We start from the raw sequence: 20,065 nt of genomic DNA, 5'->3' as shown, positions 1-20,065 counted from the left end.
TATGTATGAAGTTCTGTGATTGAAGAATAGAAATAGTCAACCTAGTGATGTTCCAGAAAAGAGAGTAACATCTCAGGAAGTTGGCATCTGTTGTAGACTCACTGGAATGTCATTTGAAACCTGAATTTTAACATTTTTACTTCTATAAAGTAGTGACAACATGCGGTCTTGAATATGAAGTGCAATGAGTAATGAAAATTGGATTTTTCTGGGTTATGGGAAGGATTATATTAACTCTTACTGATTTCTCACAGTAACTCACTATTTAGTATATACAAATATCAATCATTGAATAAGAAACAATGGTGACAAAATGAGTGGAATGAAAGGAATGAGACTGATGGTCTGCTTTTCTGTTTTGGAAGTGCCAGTCCCTGTAGTCAGCCTGAATATTTATGACGTTGGCCCTACCACCATGCATGTGCAGTGGCAGCCTGTGGGAGGAGCTACTGGCTACATCTTGTCATATGAACCTGTTAAGGACACAGAGACAACAAGACCCAAAGAGGTGAAAGATGTTTGTTTCTTTATTATTGCCTCTTCCCACGACTTTGTAGCTTTACAGTGACTATTATACTGTAGTTACTTATAAGGTCATTTATAACTTTACATACAAAATGGAAAAATAGAAAAGTAGGTTTGTGGTCTGCAACACGTTTTAGAAAACATTGGCGTGGACTGACCATGGTGGCTCACACCTCTAATTTTCAGCACTTTGGGGTGCTGAGGTGAGTGGAACACCTGAAGTTTGGAGTTTGAGACCAGCCTGTCCGATATGAGGAAACCCTGTCTCTACTAAAAATACAAAAATTAGTCAGATGTGGTGGCATGCATGTGTAGTCCCAGCTACTCAGGAGGCTGAGACAGGAGAATTGCTTGAATCTGGGAGGTAGATGTTGCAGTGAGCGGAGATCATGTCACTGAACTCCAGCCTGGGCAACAGAGTGAGACTCCATCTGAAAAAAAAAAAGGGGGGGAAAGAAAAAAAACATCTACATGGAAAAGGAAATGTAATCTTATAAATGAAAAAGACAAGCTGTATTATATTCTAGTGCAAATAGATTTCAATTGACTATACCAAAGGTAAGTGGAGATGTTTGATTTGAGCATCTTATTTCTGCTTTGCATATCCATGTGTAGATGCGTTTGGGGCCAACAGTGAATGATGTGGAGCTGACTGACCTCGTTCCCAACACAGAGTATGCAGTCACAGTTCAGGCCATCCTGCATGACCTCACTAGTGAACCTGTCACTGTTCGGGAAGTCACTTGTAAGCCACTGCTAGTTTTATTTCCGTTCTTATTACTGTGAACATAATTAGAATTATTTCTGTGAACATAATTAGAATTCATTAGAATTTCTTTCATGTGATGCCAAAAATAATCTGGTAATTTACAAAGTTCCAAAGTTATTACTTTTGACAATCAAATTTGGAATAAGTATCTCAATTCTAGATTTTTGGAAGCATCTCAAATTGACTCTAGGATGGTCATTCATTTTTTCACATTTAACATGCCTGAAATCGAGGTGTCTTACAATCGATGGTGTCTTACTATTATTACTCTTGGCTAGGTGCCAATCAGGATGTACAGCATAAGACAATGCTGCATCTTATGACTGATGTTGTCCTAGATCCATGAAATATGACATATAGCATTGATAAGAATGGGAATGTGGACTGAGTGTAATTTTGGAGAAAAACATTGGGTTTAAGATGAAGATGCTCCAAATTCTTGATGATGAAGAGACTCTATGGCACACATGAATAAGTCTGTTTCATTTAAGTGAATTGATCAATTTACCCAATGCAAAAACATATTGATCCCTATTTTATGCCAGTCACTGGGCAAGGTATTGGGAATACACTACGAAATAATACAAAGCAGTGTAGGCTATATGGACTGTGTCATGGTTTGCTTTTCTCTTGTTTGTGTTGGTGAGCCTTTTGTGTACTTCTGACTTGTTTCACTAAACGTTAAGTGCTTTTTCTTGAAGAGTGACAATGATTGCACTTGGGCCTCTTGCCTTACCCAGCTGGTATTTTGTTACCTGCTTGGGGAGATTGACATACTGGGATAGATAAGTTGGCTAAAATTTAATGAGTCTTGGCCCACACTTCTGAGAAAATGAAGAATTTTGAAGAAACTTCAAGGAGGAAAGGGGACTACGGAAACAGAGCATGATGGGGCAGAGAAGAGAAATATCCCCTATAGGGTGTGTCAGTGTAAATTAATTGACCACAAATAAATTTTTGTTAATCCTCTTTTGAATGTTAGACCCTGTCTGGGGCTGGTGTTTTTGGGAAAATGGGATAGTGGCCGATGGAAGGAGTGGGAAGTCAGCCAGGGATAGAGACTCATGTTCTGAGAGTGCTGAGAGAGGAGACCCAAAGTCACAGTAAGATGAGAAACAAATATGGCCAAAAACTTGTGTATGGTGCTGGACTGGAACAGTAGAGGAAGGGAGGGCAGAGAGACATTCACAGAGACAGAAATGTTGAAGAGATGGAGGTGCAGAAATGTGGAAGTGGAGGTAGAGAGTCAGCAAGAGAAACGTACAGAGTCAGAAAGAGAGACAAAGGAAAATAGTCAAATGGGCAGCTGGAAAGAGTGAAACACATCTCATATTATGTAGAGAACCAAAGTAGCCCACCCTCTCTGGGGAGATCAGCAAGAAGGCTACTGTGAACTTTAGGTAAACTTCAAAAAAGCAAAACCATAATAAGAAAATTATGTCTCAAAAAAAGAGCAAAGATGCCTAAAGAAAGATAACCAGTTCTCACTGACCTTGCTGCATGATAGTTGTTAACTGAAGCATGTTAACTAAAGTGTGAAAATTATAACCACTGACTGTTCTGAGTAGCTACACACTCCCTCTGCTACGTACTTGGTAAACATATGAAATAAAGTACTCTAAAACAGGTCGGGGCTGAAGAGACTGACACCATCAACTTTTCAGACCGCCTGTCTTTATCCCCTGCCGTTCCCTCTTAGGTCTTTAAACCCTTGTACAGTGTGGGATGCAGTGCACACCAGAATATTACAGAAGAAAATCTCTTCATTTGTTATCCTCCTTCCCCCCTTTTTAATGAAAAGTTATGTTAAACCTTGTAAACATTTATCATTTGGATTTTCTTCTAACGATTTAGGTATCTGGGTTTTCTTATAAGCTTATTGGATTCTTAATGTGGGCTCATCTTCATTCTTCACTTTTGTAACTTTTTGTTCTGTCACGTTCTTAAGGGCCCATAACTCTATTGATTTTGTTTCCTGTTTTAATTGATTTAAATATCTGATAAAGACACATGAGCTGTACATTTATGATGAATTATGATTTATTATGGGGTTGAGCAGCAAGAGATTATTTAAATAGAGTGGAAGAGTAATATATAAATGAGAAGTTAGCTTTGTGATAACAAAAAATTAAATATATTTTGAAAAACATTCTTAAGAAAAATTCAGTTCTATCTGGTAGAATCATGGTACTTTTACCATCATAACTATTTTTTCCAGTTATTTTGTCATACATCTTTAAATTTTCTCCCAACAATTTCTTGAAAGCTTCTGTGGATGCTTTAGAGATTTGTGGTTGAGAAGCACATCTGGATCTAATATCTCATGCTTCTCCAGTGCCTCTACCCAGACCTCAAGATCTGAAACTCAGAGATGTGACTCACAGCACTATGAATGTCTTTTGGGAACCTGTGCCTGGAAAAGTGCGTAAATATATTGTTCGATACAAAACACCAGAAGAGGATGTCAAAGAGGTAAGTTAAAGATGATAGTAGTTATGAAAATATTTGTTTTCCTAGTAGGTTTAAAAAAAGAACCTTATCAAGTATGGATGATACCATGTTTTGAATACTTGTCACTTTGTTAACACAGTGTTGAAAACTTGTGATATTAATAAAGCAGTTTTTGAAAATCAATAATATATTGGACTATCTCATCAAAACAGAAATGTTCTGCTGTGTGATATTAATCTCAAAAACATCATTCCTTGGTAGATAAAAAGTTATCAAATGTAAATGGTATTTCCTTCTCACCCAGATGCCTTATATGGTTTTTCATTCTATGAGTTACTAGAAAATGTCATAATGTTTCTAAAAATAAAAGGTAGCAAGAGGATGGAGCAATGAAGAGGGGGTGTTTGTCAAATAACAGGAAGATAGGACACTAGAGAAGGACAGGCACAGAGAAAGGAGGAGTATGTTAGAATGGTGTCCTTTTGGAAGTGTTCTTTTGGGAGTTCCATGATGATCTGATTTAAAGTTAGAGAAAATTAGAAGGGTTTCACCAGCAAAACTTGTGTGTATTTGAGGGAGAATTAACGTCAAAATCTCAGAGGCATTTTTAGAACATCGGAGTGATTTCTCTAAGCATTCAGTTACTGATTCTGCTGGTCATTGGTGGATTGTACAAAAGCTACTTTATACATGTACACACATTCTTTTCATTCTGCATTTCCATTTAAAAGGAGTACAATGGCCAGTGGATCTCATAAGGTTCATCTCACACCAGTTAGAATGGCGATTGTTAAAAAATCTGGAGAGAGATGCTGCAGAGGATGTGGAGAAATAGGAATGCTTTTAAACTGTTGGTGGGAGTGTAAATTAGTTCAACCACTGTGAAAGACAGTGTGGTGATTCCTCAAGGATCTAGAAATAGAAATACCATTTTACTCAGCAATCCCATTACTAGATATATTCCCAGAGGATTATAAATTGATCTGTTATAAAGATACATGCACACATATGTTTGTTGGGGCACTGTTTACAATAGCAAAGACATGGAACCAACCCAAATGCCCATCAATGATGGACTGGATAAAGAAAATGTGGCACATATACCATGGAATACTATGTATCCATAAAAAAGGATGAGTTCATGTCCTTTGCAGGGACGTGGATGAATCTGGAAACCACCATTCTCAGCAAACTGACACAAGAACAGAAAACCAAATACCGCATGTTCTCACTCATAAGTGAATGTTGAACAATGAGAACACATGGACACAGGGAAAGGAACATCACACACTGGGGTCTGTTGGGGGGTGGGGGCTGGGGGAAGTATAACAGGGGGTGGGGGATTGGGGAGGGATAACATCAGGAAAAATACCTAATGTAGGTGATGGGGGAATGGAGGCAGCAAACTACCATGGCATGTGTATATCTATGTAACAATCCTTCAAGATCTGCACATGTACCCCAGGACTTAAAGTAAAAAAAAAAAAAAAAAAGGAGACCATTTCTGAAAGAAATATTGTGATAATATAAAGGGAAACAGGTGGAAAAATGGTTAGGTTGTTTGAATACATAGACAGTCATTATTTTCTAGACAATCATGGGTTAAATGGTCTAGCATATATATTTTTTTTCCACTTTGAAATATTTAAACTGTGTCCAGTTTCTAGATTCTCATGTAAAATTGGAAAATACTGCTCTTTTCTAATCATAGATTTTATATTCTTACTCTGAGAGGTACAGTAAACAATAGACAGATGTCAAAAGTAAATGCTTTGTAAAAGTATTTCCACTGCTCTGTTACTGTTACAGGTAGAAGTGGACAGATCAGAGACCAGCACTTCCCTCAAAGACCTCTTCTCACAGACCCTATACACAGTCAGTGTTTCTGCAGTACACGATGAGGGAGAGTCTCCTCCAGTGACTGCTCAAGAAACTACCCGTGAGTTGTGCTCCTGCTCCATTGATAATGGGAAACAACACTTTATATGCATATGTAACTCAGCTTACTGGATCATTCATTTTCGTTTCTTTCTTTTTTTAAAATTAATTAATTAATTTATTTATTTATTTTTGTGACAGAGTCTCTCTCTATTGCCAGGCTGGAGTGCAGTGGCCTGATCTCAGCTTACTGCAACCTCCGCCTCCCAGGTTAAAGCAATTCCCCTGCCTCAGCCTCCTGAGTAGCTGGGACTAAAAGTGCTCACCACCATGCCCAGCTAATTTTTTGTATTTTAGTCGAGAGTAGGTTTCACCACATTGGCCAGGATGGTCTCCATCTCCTGACCTTGTGATCTGCCTGCCTCAGCCTCCCAAAGTGCTGGGATTACAGGAGTGAGACACCATGCTGGCTGCTATTTCATTTCTTAACACTCTCTTTGCCAGTATTTAATAATGCTTGGATTCATAGATTATTTTTCACTTATTTTCTTTGTAACAAGGTGTCCCATCTTCTATCTTTGCATCCATTCCTTTTATGATACTTTCTATCAGCCACTGTTATTAATTTATATTCCAATTACAGCTACTTGGTGTGTACTTGTGTGTGTGTGCCTATACATGTAGTGGGGTAGGGAAGTTTTCTTGATGTATGTTGGATATTTGCTTTGAAAAAGATGCATTATGCATCAAATTTTGGGGGGTACTTTATGTGAAGTGATGTCAAGGGTAACAAAATAGAAGCACCTTACCCTCACCATTTCATAATTTAGTTGTGGAGTTAAGAAAAAAATTAATTGAGAATACATGGGATCATATAACGAAGGCACGTGGCACTGAGATTGTGTACTGTCAGATTTCAGAGGAAGGGGAGAGCACACTGTGAGTGGAGTGCTGGGGAAGGCAGGGTCACCTGTCCAGACCCTGCTTCCTGCTCCATCTGTTGCAGCTTCTGAAGATGTCAGTTCCTCTCTCTCTCATGGTGCTTCCATAGTATTTAACCCAATCATAATTGCTTGTCGGCCTTTTGGTATCTGTGATACCTTTTCCTTGCTCCCTTCTAATGAAGGCAGAGACATTTTGCTCAACTTTGTGTCTCCAGTGCCTGGCACATAATAATTTAATCCAGTGCTCAGCCCATCACATAACACAAATAATAGTAAAAATCCATTGAGGCCTAGAGCCAGCAGTGTTCCAAACCAAAATAATGGGAGTTACATTGTAGTTTAAAATTTTCTGGTGTCCACATTAAAAAAAGCAAAAATGAACAGATGAAATTAATTTTGATAATATTTTATTTAACCCAGTATCAAATATATCCATTATAATTTCAACAGCTATCAGTACAGTAATTATTAACAAGACGTTTTACCTTTCTTCTGTAACAATTCTTTAAAATCCAGTTGTATTTCACACTTAGAGCACATCTCAATTTAGACTAGCCACATTTTAAGTGCTCAATAGGCAACCACATGTGGCTAGTGGTTCCCATAGTGGACAGTACAGGTCTAGAGAATTTAAGCAACTTGCCCAGCCACATCCAGTAATCTACTGCTGGGACTGATACTATAGTCTGGAATCTTTTACTCCTTTCCAGAAAATTCCTCACTAAAGGCTCAATAGCATCTTCTTTAGTGCCCAGCTGCCTATACCTAACTAGGTACAGGCATCTTGTTAAATACTATAACCTGCTTCTTAATTTCAGACATATCTACTCTCCCTTTTTGACTCTGCTGTTTTCTTATCATGTGAGATCTCTTAGCAGTTTCATTTGTCTTCTCAGCATCAGTTCTTACCTGGTAAGGGTCATGGCTGGGGCTGAGAATTGATGCATATGCATCAGTAGACTGACAGCTTTGCGTAAAAATAATGTAACAGGTGTAGTGAACAGAAAAGGAAGGAAAGAAAAAAGCTAATGAGACAGGTAATTTAGTATAGTAGATTAACATTTTTAATATATATTTTTATATATTTTTTGTACCTTAAGATTTCCAAATAATTTTCAGATACATTTAAAGTACATTCTTAGTGGCCGATTTGTTTTGTAGTTGTGCTGATGGAAATAGCACCACTCCTCTTTATCTCAATGGCCTTTTTATTATAATTATTAGAACAAATTTTTAATGGTTCTGGGTTTTGTGTAATTGGTTTTAGTAACCAGAAAATAGAGAAATAAGTGACAATGAAGGCTCAGGAATGGTGGCAGACATCAAAAAAATGCTTCTGCTGCAAAACAGCCAGAAGGCATGGTCAATGGAGGGGCTGTGAAAGGGGATTTTTCAGTAGTTATCTGGGTCTCCAGGTGTTCAGTTCTCTGAACAGGGTCAGCGTGTCCTGCTTCATATCATGTTTAAGAGTAGTGATCTATAGGAAGAAGCTTATGTATGGGTTACCTGGATCATAACATGCTCAGAGTTCCTTTCCTGTGGAAATACTCCTTCGTTGGAATTCAGTGTATGTGTAGCAGTATATATGTATGTTCTAATCAATTGTCAAAGTGCAATAGTGTTGTGTATGGCTAGGCAGACATTCTCGTTTTTAAGCTGCAGCAGTGTGTGGGTTTTTTAAAAAATAAAAATGAAATGGTTTCCTTTGGATATCAGAACAACAAATTATGAACAATAAATGAATAACTATTTCCTTGAGCATTATCTTTAATGTGTAATACATTAGCATACTTGGTTTATGACTTTCTTGGTTAAGAAGGACTTCTTATTCTTAACCCGGCATCTATGTATGTCTCTGGGGTTATTGATAGACTGGAGAAGGTCCGTTAACTCTCTGATATGTGGCCAAGTATGTGCTTTGTGTATTGCGTGTTGCTGTGTGAAAGAGTCCACAGTGTTCATTTGATTCTTAAAAAGTTGGAGAAAGGTACTACATAGTGTCTTAAAAACATCATCATTTAAATAGAATATCCATAAAAACCTATTATATCCACAGAATGCTTGCAGTTTCCAGAGCTCTTGGAATTGGTGAAATATTTGGTCCAAAGCAATACATTCAACCAGTTTTCAGATGCCCATTAATATAATACAAAGCAGTTTTAATATACTAAATTACATTTGTAGCTCACATTCAAAAACTTAGTCTGCTTGCCTTTTCTCATGATAGGACCCGTGCCAGCTCCAACAAACCTAAGAATTACTGAAGTAACACAAGAAAGTTTCAGAGGGACTTGGGATCATGGAGCTTCAGATGTGTCTCTCTACAGAATAACTTGGGCACCTCCTGGAAGCTCAGATAAGATGGAGGTAGTTAACTCCCTTTATCTTTCTCTCTGTCTTTCATGTCCCATTTAATTTGTAGAGAAACTTACTTTAAAGAAGTATTACTCTTGTCAATAAACATTCTTTCCTACTAATGACATTTGAGCTCATGGCATGCATCAGAGCAAGAGGAACATCTGGCTAAATAATGTCAACAAACTGCCATTGAGTTGATATAAGTGGAGACTTACTTTTGTATGTTTTTGTCCTCTTTCTCCAAGACCATCTTAAATGGAGATGAAAATACTTTGGTGTTTGAAAACCTGAACCCCAACACCGTCTATGAAGTTTCCATTACTGCCATCTATCCTGATGAGTCAGAAAGTGATGACCTGATTGGCAGTGAGCGCACATGTAGGTGTTTAGCTTTCATACAGGACATTGATATTTTAAGGTGAATTTTTTAAAAATAGGGCTACAGCCGTATTAGTAACGTGTCCCCAAATTCTGTTTTCTTTTAGTGCGTATCTCAACAACACAAGGTAAGAATTTAATTTTCTGAATTGTTTGAATGAACAAATAATGAAGGAACGTATGAATGAAAAGTACCATGAGATACATTATAAATATGTCATCTGCTTTTAAATCATAAGATATTTGTTGAGAACGCTTTTAAATAGGCTTTTTTGGAAAAACTTTGCTTTGCTACTACTCGTTGAGGAATATATTGACCAGCTTGGGCTGCCATAACAAAAGATTAGACTGGATGGCTTAAATAACAGAAATTTATATTCTCACAATTCTGGAGGCTGGCAAGTCCAAGACCAAAGTGCTATTCAGTTCGTTTCTGGGTGAGGGCTCTCCTCCTGGCTTGCAGACAGCCAGCTCCTTTCTCAGTTTCTCTCACTTTCTCACTCTCTCACATGGTAGAGAGAAAGAGAATAAGCTCTCTCATCTCTCCTCTTACAAATGCTAATCCCATTATGGCAGCTCCACCCTCATGACTTTATCTTACCCTAATTACCATCCAAAGGCCCAATTTCTAAATACCACCATATTGGAAGTTGGGACTTCAGTACACCACTTTTGCAAGGACAGAAACAAAATGAAAATCCATACTAAGAAGTCATTTAAGAATCAAAAACCATTTTTATTAAGGGGTCAAATTTAATTATAAACCCAGAGGCATAGAATTCTCTAATTGCCTTGGGAACTGTATATATTTTAGGGGGAGACATTGTTGTCTGCTTACTCTGTTTTTCAACAATCTTCTTTCAGCTCCCAAAAGTGGCCCACGAAACCTTCAGGTGTACAATGCAACATCTAACAGCTTGACTGTTAAGTGGGATCCTGCTACTGGTCGTGTGCAGAAATACAGAATCACTTATCAGCCTTCCACAGGGGAAGGCAATGAGCAAACGGTAATTTTTTTAAATAAAAATTATAACTTGGATACATTCTATCCATTTCTCTTCAAACTCTTTTCCCCCTCAGCATTTAGTTAGTCATACTTAATTTTTAAGGGATGTTAAGATTTCCTGCTTTGGATGAAATGATCTGACTCTTTAGCTGGCACTTCACATGGAGTTCCATCATGGAGGCTCAATGGATGTTCTCATGAGAGATGATAGTTACTCTTCATTGTAGCCTCAAAGCATGAGGTGTGTGCCTCAATGCCTCCATAGTTCCTTTAAAAACTATTAGGATTATCCATGAAGATATCCAGATAGTTTTTGAGTTATATAGATCTTCCATTCCTCTCTCTAACTTAATAAAGTGCTGAAAGTTTGCTAACTTCATCTATAATGTTTATTTTCTATTTATTTCATTTTTTGCCTGTTCTATGCATGTCATAGGGTATCTTCTAGATCTGGTGTTTCTAGATGTGGGAGCCTGTTATCCTAATTACACTTTTTAAAATTTTTCTATTATCCAAATGAGGTCCCCAAGAAAGATGGTAGGAGTGTAAATTCAGTCTTCATCCTCTTTCTTTTCCTAGATTTTTCCCCCTTATTTAATAGAGCCTTTGTTGATTTACTACCCTTGTTGTAGTTGTGGGCTTTCTACAAGTTTGCCTTTGGTGATCTATGTAATTAGAACTGCATGTATTATCCTAGGTCAGGAAGCCCGATGAATTTTATATAGGTATATTATGTTTTCTGATTCATTTCAAAATAAGTCTCCAATTTTGGTGAGGTACAGAATTTTATTGGCTTTTTTGGCTACACTATTTTTTTTGTATAGCCTTAGAGACCCATGTGTTATTAACCTTTAATCATCTGACTTGCCAAGCTTAAGCAAATGGGTCATATCTCTTATCAGTTTAGGGATATTAGCTAAGGTAGAGGGTGGCATTAATCAAAGATGTGTGGTTAAAGATCTCTGATACTATCCAGTAAGTAAGCTTAGTTGAATCAGAAACTTTCCCATCTCTAGTGTGACTTTGAGTTGGTCTTTTGAGGCATTTATAGCCCTAGTCTTAGGTAGGATGATACATTTGGACTGAGAATTTGTCTGTTTTAGGTAAATAGATTATCATTAATAAACTTAATATCAACTGTAATCAATAGACTTTTATATGAAAATAAGATAAGACAAATTAGATAGACTGATATATGAATCTCAGAAATGGTTCTTTTTTTCTGTAGCAGGCCAGATTTTGGCAAAACTACAAATCAGGAGAAGGTTGTACTTAGTATATACCATCTTAAGGACATTGGTGTTCCAGCTGCTTCTCCTGAGTCTCTTTTACTGTCTTTTAGCTGTTTGTTATCATAAAGAGTCTCATAAACTCATCCTCTGGAAAGTATGAAATCCTTAAGCTTTGTTTGTCTTTGGGGTACTTGCATTTTAAGGCTTGCCTCTGAAATCATGAAAGTGATCAATCATTGATGCTAGAGTTATTTTGGGGAACTAGATGAAAGAAGTAGGTAGATGCCCTTCCGCTTACTCGCAAGGGTAGTTCTCCTAAGTAGGCTTTCAGATTTGTTATGCATCAGGTTTTTATAAAAATGGCTTATACTGTTATCAATACTTTTCTCTCATAACCTCAAATATGAAATTTATGAAAATTGGCCATGTTAGTTCAGTTTGCCCATGTTGAGGATGATGACAGTGATTCACTGGGTTTTTCTCTGGAATTCAGACTACTTGAGTGGATGGGTGCTAAGTTGGAAACATCTGGTTTCTTCCAGCACATTCAGCCATCTACATGTGCACTCATTTTGGGCAGTGTGCCATTTTCATGCGATTTTAATTAGTATGACATAAACATCTGAATTCAGTAGACTGTTAACAAATTGTACAAATTTTCTTTCAACAAGATAACTAGATGGCCTTAAGTAATGGATAAAAACTTTAAGCTCCATAATTGAAAAGCTTCATGCCACAGGGCTGGTATCGTGGAGACAACCGGAAACCCTTGCTTGAGTGTGGCCTGGCAAAAGGTCTGGTCATGTCATTAACACAGCTAAGGCTGTTAGAGTGACAGTGTTCTTGGGGAAAATACCGAGAGCTTTATATTGTATGCTGAATCATTTTAATGTGCTTCTAAAGCAAATAAAAAACATCGTTAAAAAGGTAAGAGTAATGTTAAGTGGTGTGGAGCCTCTAAAATTATATACTTCTTTGGTATCTTTGTAGTCGCTTTGTAGCTTATTTATGATTAATGCCTTTTTTGTTTTTTTTGGAAGAGTTCTGTGAAATGTGTTTTGGATGAAATTTTGCAGTGCTGGTGGCTAGCAAGTTGAAATATCTTTTTGGGGTCACTAGTTTAAAGCTTGGAATCCTTTTTATGATTTAAGATGCATATTTTACATTTAAATTTATTCCATAAGACATATTTTAAAGCTTTTACTGTGGTACATAATTCCAGAACTTGATAAGGGTCTCAAACAGTTTCCCTGTAGAAAGAGCTTTTTCTAACAGATTAGTGGGATGGAGAGAGCAAGGCTAACACTTATCAAGACCCATTTTACTCAAGACCACAATAGGAGGACGGCAGAACAGTGTGGTCCTGCAGAAACTGAAGCCAGACACTCCTTACACGATCACTGTGTCCTCTCTGTATCCTGATGGCGAAGGAGGTCGGATGACAGGAAGAGGCAAGACCAGTAAGTGAAACCAGAGTTCCTATAGCTTCTTTAATATTAGAATGGAATCACCTCTTTATCTGGAAACACTGGGGTGACACAAAGGTTTACTAATCTTTAAAAATTCATTTAAAAATAATATTAATAGTTTTTTTTTTTTGAGTTGGAGTCTTGCTCTGTTGCCCAGTCTAGAGTGCAGTGGTGTGATCTTGACACTGCAACCTCTGCCTCCTGGGTTCAAGTGATTCTCCTGCCTCAGGCTCCCAAATAGCTGGGATTACAGGTGCTCACTACCACACCCAGCTGATTTTTTATATTTTTGGTAGAGACTGGGTTTCACCATGTTGGCCAAGCTGGTCTGGAACTCCTCACCTCAAGCGATCTGTCCACCTCAGCCTCCCAAAGTGCTGGGGTTACAGGCATGAGCCACCATGCCTAACCATTTTAATAGTTTTTAACATCCTTGCTTGGAATTATTTGTCCCTATTTGTGGAGAAAGATGTTACTTTCTAGGATAGAAAGGTACTTTCAGACCAAAATGTCTTGTGGATAGACGAGACATATGTATCAGACTGACGCAAACATAGTGTGTGTCCTTTATTCCCTACTTCAACAAATGTTTGTGTGGTGCCTGCTATGTTCCAGAGTGCCTGGGAGTTATCAGTGAATCTGTGTTTCATGTGTGCTTGATTGTTAGTACTATACTGTGGTGGGATTTCTGTGCATTTCAGAACCTCTAAACACTGTGAGGAACCTAAGAGTGTATGACCCTTCTACCAGCACCTTGAATGTCCGCTGGGACCATGCAGAGGGAAATCCTCGTCAGTACAAGCTCTTCTATGCACCAGCAACAGGAGGTCCAGAGGAACTGGTAATTATATCTTGCAGTAAAAAATATTAGTTTGTTTAAACGGTAGCTGAGTGATTTAAAAGTGGAACTGAAGGAGTTAACCAGTTTGCTTTGGGGCTGAATAATTCCATATTGATTTATTTTTTTATTTTTATTTTTTGAGATGGAGTTTCGCTCTTGTTATCATCCAAGCTGAAATGCAATGGCGCGATCTCGGCTCACCGCAACCTCCACCCCCTGGGTTCAGGCAATTCTCCTGCCTCAGCCTCCTGAGTAGCTGGGATTACAGGCACGCGCCACCACGCCCAGCTAATTTTTTTATTTTTGGTAGAGACGGGGTTTCACCATGTTGACCAGGATGGTCTCAATTTCTTGACCTCGTGATCCACCGTGCCTGGCCCAAATTCCATATTGATTTGATACGACTTGATAGAGGGTAAATAGTTGATGCCTAAGAGCCTGGGTATCAGAGGGATTGTAGCCAGGATTCCTCCGCCTTGCCTGGGGAAGAAGCGGCCATTCCAGGAAGTTCTAAAGGGGGAGTATTTGGTGGGTGGAGGGGTATAGGGAAATATGTAACCTCTTGTAACAGGTTACTTGGGGGCACATTATTACATCCTAATGTTACGGAAATTACTTCTTGACTTGGTCTTGAGTTGTTATTGTGTTATTTGAATTATTATTTCTTTTAAAAATTTTCAAGTCAGTGCTTTACGTTTTATTAAAATCTTTAGGTACCAATCCCTGGGAATACCAATTATGCCATTCTTAGGAATCTACAGCCAGATACCCCCTACACTGTGACAGTAGTTCCCGTTTATACTGAAGGTGATGGGGGACGCACATCAGATACTGGAAGGACATGTAAGTAATAAAGCCAAAAAATTAATTTTTCATCATAAATGTTGCTTTTCATTCTAGAGGTCATAAAGGCCCATTAAAGAGAATTAGGAAAGTTTGGTATGACAGAATTAAAAACATAAAATTTAGCCTTAGTTTACCTTCCCAACACCAAATTTAACATTTTGTGAAATAACAAATTTATAATGGCATATTCTTTTGAAATGGTAATTTCAGTATTTGTAAAGGTACATATATAATCATCAGCATACTACTTTGTTTAATCTCTCTCACTGACAAAAGTTCACTGAGCTTTGCTTTGTGCTTTATAAATTGTTGTGACATGCTGTTTATAATTGGCTTTCACAGTGTGAATTGTTGAAATCTGTTCAGCACATTACTTAATTGCACATGTCTGGTTTGCTGAAGTGCTTTTTTGATCTTAATATCTGTATGCTTTTATTTAGAAAGCAGTTTGTAGTGGTCTGTTTCTTTTTTTTTTTTTTTTTGTAGTATTGCTTAAAGGCTTTTGTGCAGATTTAGAAATATTTGTTTGGCTTTAAAAATATACTTGCTGGAACCGAGCATGGATGTCTTCTTTTGGCAAAAGATTAGTGGTCTAGGAAGATGATGTTATTGGCTAAATTAGAGTTCGAGATTAGCACATGAATTTAATTGGTTGGTTTTTCTAAGTTCCTACTGGGGCAGTTAATTGAGAACTGGGTATATGTTATTCTTCTTTCCTTTTGCCTTTTCTATTAATCACAAACATATTAGTAGCAATTTGTTAAATGAAGAAGTAATGAATGGTTGAAACTAGCTGACTGAATTAGATGGGCACAATAGCTGTTGTCAGATTTTACTTAAGGGTTATAAATTGTTCTGTTATAAAGACACATGCACATGTATGTTCATTGCAGCACTGTTTACAATATCAAAGACCTGGAATCAACCCAAATGCCCATCGATGATAGACTGGACAAGGAAAATGTGGCACATACACACCATAGAATACTATGCAGCCATAAAAAATGATGACTTCATGTCCCTTGTAGGGACATGGATGAATCTGGAAACCATCATTCTCAGCAAACTGAAACAACAGAAAATCAAACACCGCATGTTCTCACTCATACATGGGTGTTGAACAGTGAGAATACATGGACATAGGGAGGGGAGCATCACACACTAGGGTCTGTTGAGAGCCTAGGGGAGGGACAACAAGGGGTGGGCAGACTGGGGAGGGATAACATGGGGAGAAATGCCAGATATAGGTGATGGGGTGATGGAGGTAGCAAACCACATTGTCATGTATGTACCTATGCAACAATCCTGCATGATCTGCACATGTATCCCAGAACCTATAAGTACAATAAATAATAATAATAATAATAATAATAAAAATAAAAGAAGGCAGACTCTTAGAAATATCTCTTCTTCCTCTCTCCATCACCTATATTAGAAAACTGAAACTAGTTTTTCCATTTTTTTTCCCTGTCCTATGACCCTTTATGGGCAATCCAGTTCCACCACTTTTACTAGCTTGTTTTTAATTGAATACGATGTTGCTTCCATGTAGACAAATGCCATATGTGCTAACTTTAACTAAATTTGGATTTGGAGAGTTTTAATCTGCCTTTGTGTGTGGGTAATTAGAAGCATAAAGAAGATACTATTTTATCCTATTATAGAATGTAGGTTCTGGAAAAGTGATATATAAACAGATTTAATAAATAGATGTTGACCTTCATTTCATTAGTGATGAGAGGAGTGGCAAGAAATGTCCAAGTCTACAATCCTACACCCAACAGCCTCGACGTTCGCTGGGACCCTGCACCAGGACCTGTGCTGCAGTATCGTGTTGTGTATTCCCCTGCAGATGGCACAAGACCCTCAGAATCTGTAAGTAATTTTGTCATGGAAACTGTATTTCCTGATGAATGTAGTCACTTGTTTGTGTCATGTTTGATAGCCTGGGAGACCACAAACCACAAACATGCCAATGTATAATACTTAAATTATTGTTTTTGATGACTTGAGGCAGGTGTATTAATTACAGGGTTAGTAAGAATAAAAGGAATGTTGGGGGAAATGTAAATTAGCTAGATGAGTTAAAACCCCTAGTAATAAATGTGAATCATTGCTAGAACTTGTTAATATGTCTTTGTTATGAAAATATTTTAAAGCTTGGCTTTACTGGTTTTTACAAATTGCTCAATCTATCTTTAATTCATAACATTATTCAGTTTTGTAAGTAGACTAACAGTTTAGAAATCAGAAATTGCTACTTTGAATAAGCATAGTATCAGAAAGCCTAAGGGAAAGTAAATTTATAAACTAATTTAGTTTATAAGTCTTTGCAAAACGAAATAGTGTTAACAAAGATAAACAATACAGGCATTTGGTAAGAATACTGATTTTCATGTCCGTATGTGGTAGGACATATTAAAATGACTTTACCTGTATGCATTGCATGGAGTCTCCATTTCAACACAAAATTTTCTCCATCACAAATGAGAGTCTCTTTTCTTGTATGTATTTAACACGCAGGATTTTTTTTTGGTAAACATCATGAGCCTTGCATGTTGTATTTGAGAATCTTTATAACAAACATAAATGGAAATAATTGAAGCTACTAAGGGTCAAGGATGAGATCACCTTTTTTGGAAAGGGAATTTCTGAGAACAAATTTCGTTTAATGATATGGACTGGGTGGATCTCATGGAGAAGCACAGTTGGCTTCTGATGTGTCTGGGCCCAACATTTTATTATAAACATGATTGTGGTGACTAACTGAAGACTTGGTAAGCATTTGAGCTGTTGTCAGGCAGAATTTGGCATTTCCTTCCCTGCAGATAGTGGTGCCAGGAAACACCCGCACTGTGCATCTGGAGAGGCTGATTCCGGACACACTGTATTCCGTGAACCTTGTGGCTCTCTACTCAGATGGAGAGGGAAATCCCAGCCCTGCCCAGGGCCAAACTCGTGAGGCAGAAATCCTTTCTCCATTCCATTCCCTTGTAGCTACCTTGGCAGGGCTTCTCTGATTGAGTGAGTTGGGGGATGGGGGTGGTGAGAGATGGGTGCTTTCTGCCTGGGATCCTCTGCATTCACATTCCAGGTGAAAACATTGGGTCCGTGGCTGTTGTTTGTGTGAAGTGAGCTTCATTGTTCATTTTCTCATTTGGGACATGAATTAAGGAGGGGTTCCTCCCCTCTTTCCCTTCTTCTGCCCTGAATCTTTTTTCCCTCTTTCTATCTTGCAGTGAGTCTTCTTACCAAATGGGGACTTTGGAAATGTGAGGGTTTAGTCTCTATGTTTTACTGAATAGGTATAGTAGTTAAAATAATTTCCTTTTGTCCTAGTCTACCATTCAAACCTAGCTCTAGGTTGCTGTAAGTTCAGCATGTAACCATAGCTCTGAAATATACTGTTTACAATTTCGCATTAAAACCATAAATGTGTATTTTATTATAAGGGAGTAAATATAATAAAATGAACATAAATGTATATTTTATTATAAGGGAGTCAATGGTGAATGAAACACCTGCAAGCAACCCCCTTAATCTGACCTAGGTAATGCTCACAGGCAGGCAACAAACTCTATTGTATTTTATTTATTTAGTGCCACGGAGTGGACCAAGGAATCTGAGAGTCTTTGGTGAAACAACCAATAGCCTCTCGGTAGCCTGGGATCATGCTGATGGGCCAGTTCAGCAGTACAGAATTATCTATTCTCCCACTGTCGGTGATCCAATTGATGAATATGTAAGTCTAATACTGATTAGTGGCACATTTCATCTTTTTAGCTGAATGGAGAGTGAAGTTAAACGTCTTTAGAAGTATGCTGTGATTATAGTTGAGTCCTCCATAGTCACACTTTATGATTTTCTTTGACATGACTTTGGGACCACCCAAATGTGCTTAGTCTTTCTGGCCTCCCATACCACAGAAAAGCAATGTCTTTGGGCTCATTTTTATTCTGAAGATACATAGAAAAATAATCTTATCGCATGATTAACTGAACATTTTTAACCACCCGATTATACCACAGGAACCAGGTCTAGTGAAATATGATACCTGTCATTCTGGAATGTCTAAGTTAATATTCAAATTATGTATTTATCCAACTCTTACCCTTTCCTCAAATCTAATTCCTCTGCGATGTCTTCCTTAAATATTCCAGTGTTAATGGATCTCTCTTTTCTTTAAACCTAACGTTTTGCAGTACTTTAGTTTGGAATATACGTACTCTCCTATTAGCTTCAAATTTTGTGAGTGTCATAGTTTGTCTTTCCAGAACCAGATTCAAGTTTCTGGCAGCTTCCTTGTAGCCCTCACTATGCACATCCATTTGTTATGAGTAAAAAAATGGAAAAACTAACTACTTTGTTTCAAATTTAGTGATGGATTGCTGTGATATGCTTGGAGAATATTGCACAAGATGTTGATTGTAAATTAGGTCTGTGTTTTGCCATCTTTTTACCACATAGATCATCTTAGATAATTTTCCCTCCACTGAGCCCATGTGTTGAAATATTTCATCTACTTGAACTTGATATAGTAACCTTTAATTCAAGTCCCTATTTTTATTAACAAGAAACACACGTAAGTACTATTTATAGTTTCTGATAAAAATGAGATAAACAGTACTACTACAGTTAGTTTGCCAAAGCAGAGAAACTCACGATTAGTGTTTGTTCAGCCTTGCCATGGACAAATATGCAATTTACCTTTGCTTTCTGAAAACATTAAAAATATAATCTATCATTTGTAGTCAGAGGACTCCAGGCCAGGATTCACTGGGATACCTTATCCGTGTTGTTTGTAGAAGCAAAGCATAGGTTTAGAAGAGAGATTGAGATGTCTGGTTTATTTCCTCTTCAAAGAGGTAGTTGAATATATTCCCATCCTTTTCAGCTAACTAGTATCAGCCAAACTGATATTTTTGAGGGTAGAAACTGAGTCAATTTTTGCTTACCAGTGGATTCCCAGTAGCTTATACCTGTCCCACTGTGCCTGGTCCACAGTGGGTACTGGGTACATATTGGTACATGAAAATGGAACATGTAATGATGAGATCTGAAGAAACAAACTTACTACTAAGGGCTGCAGTACTCCATAAGGTGTTCTAAAGTGTTGTACGTGGCAATGCTTTTAATACAGTTTTCTTAGGAGATGTTAAGTCACTTGGCTGTTAAGTGGCTGATCTGGGATTTGAACCCAGATCTGTCTGACTCTAAACCACTCTCCTGTGCTGGAGAGAAGCAGTGAAGATAGTTTGTCTTGTCATGAGCATTGTGCAACAAAAATAAAATATGAAAAAACTATTACTATTTATGGAGTACGTAATACAATATTGTCTTTTGATCTGGAAGTCTTCTAGATGGTAAT

The 20,065-nt window shown here is 37.7% G+C and overlaps 1 protein-coding gene across 8 annotated transcripts in view; it reads left to right on the top strand.

Annotated features, from left to right (window-relative positions):
• The window catches only part of COL12A1 (collagen type XII alpha 1 chain), a 141,262-nt gene that overhangs the window by 63,504 nt on the left and 57,693 nt on the right, over nucleotides 1–20,065 (top strand). For all 8 annotated transcript variants that reach the window (XM_035296143.3, XM_035296144.3, XM_035296142.3 and 5 more), the window contains 14 exons: nucleotides 366–508; nucleotides 1,141–1,270; nucleotides 3,630–3,766; nucleotides 5,555–5,684; nucleotides 8,795–8,934; nucleotides 9,171–9,303; nucleotides 9,411–9,431; nucleotides 10,168–10,310; nucleotides 12,872–13,001; nucleotides 13,712–13,851; nucleotides 14,565–14,694; nucleotides 16,430–16,572; nucleotides 17,526–17,655; nucleotides 18,297–18,439. In XM_035296143.3, coding sequence (XP_035152034.1) covers nucleotides 366–508; nucleotides 1,141–1,270; nucleotides 3,630–3,766; nucleotides 5,555–5,684; nucleotides 8,795–8,934; nucleotides 9,171–9,303; nucleotides 9,411–9,431; nucleotides 10,168–10,310; nucleotides 12,872–13,001; nucleotides 13,712–13,851; nucleotides 14,565–14,694; nucleotides 16,430–16,572; nucleotides 17,526–17,655; nucleotides 18,297–18,439 — 1,793 coding nt within the window. The remainder of the gene's footprint in view (nucleotides 1–365; nucleotides 509–1,140; nucleotides 1,271–3,629; nucleotides 3,767–5,554; nucleotides 5,685–8,794; nucleotides 8,935–9,170; nucleotides 9,304–9,410; nucleotides 9,432–10,167; nucleotides 10,311–12,871; nucleotides 13,002–13,711; nucleotides 13,852–14,564; nucleotides 14,695–16,429; nucleotides 16,573–17,525; nucleotides 17,656–18,296; nucleotides 18,440–20,065) is intronic.

This window comes from Callithrix jacchus, chromosome 4 (assembly GCF_049354715.1).
Source record: "Callithrix jacchus isolate 240 chromosome 4, calJac240_pri, whole genome shotgun sequence".
NCBI classification, from domain to species: Eukaryota; Metazoa; Chordata; class Mammalia; order Primates; family Cebidae; genus Callithrix; species Callithrix jacchus.
This window is presented reverse-complemented; position numbering and strand designations above follow the sequence as displayed.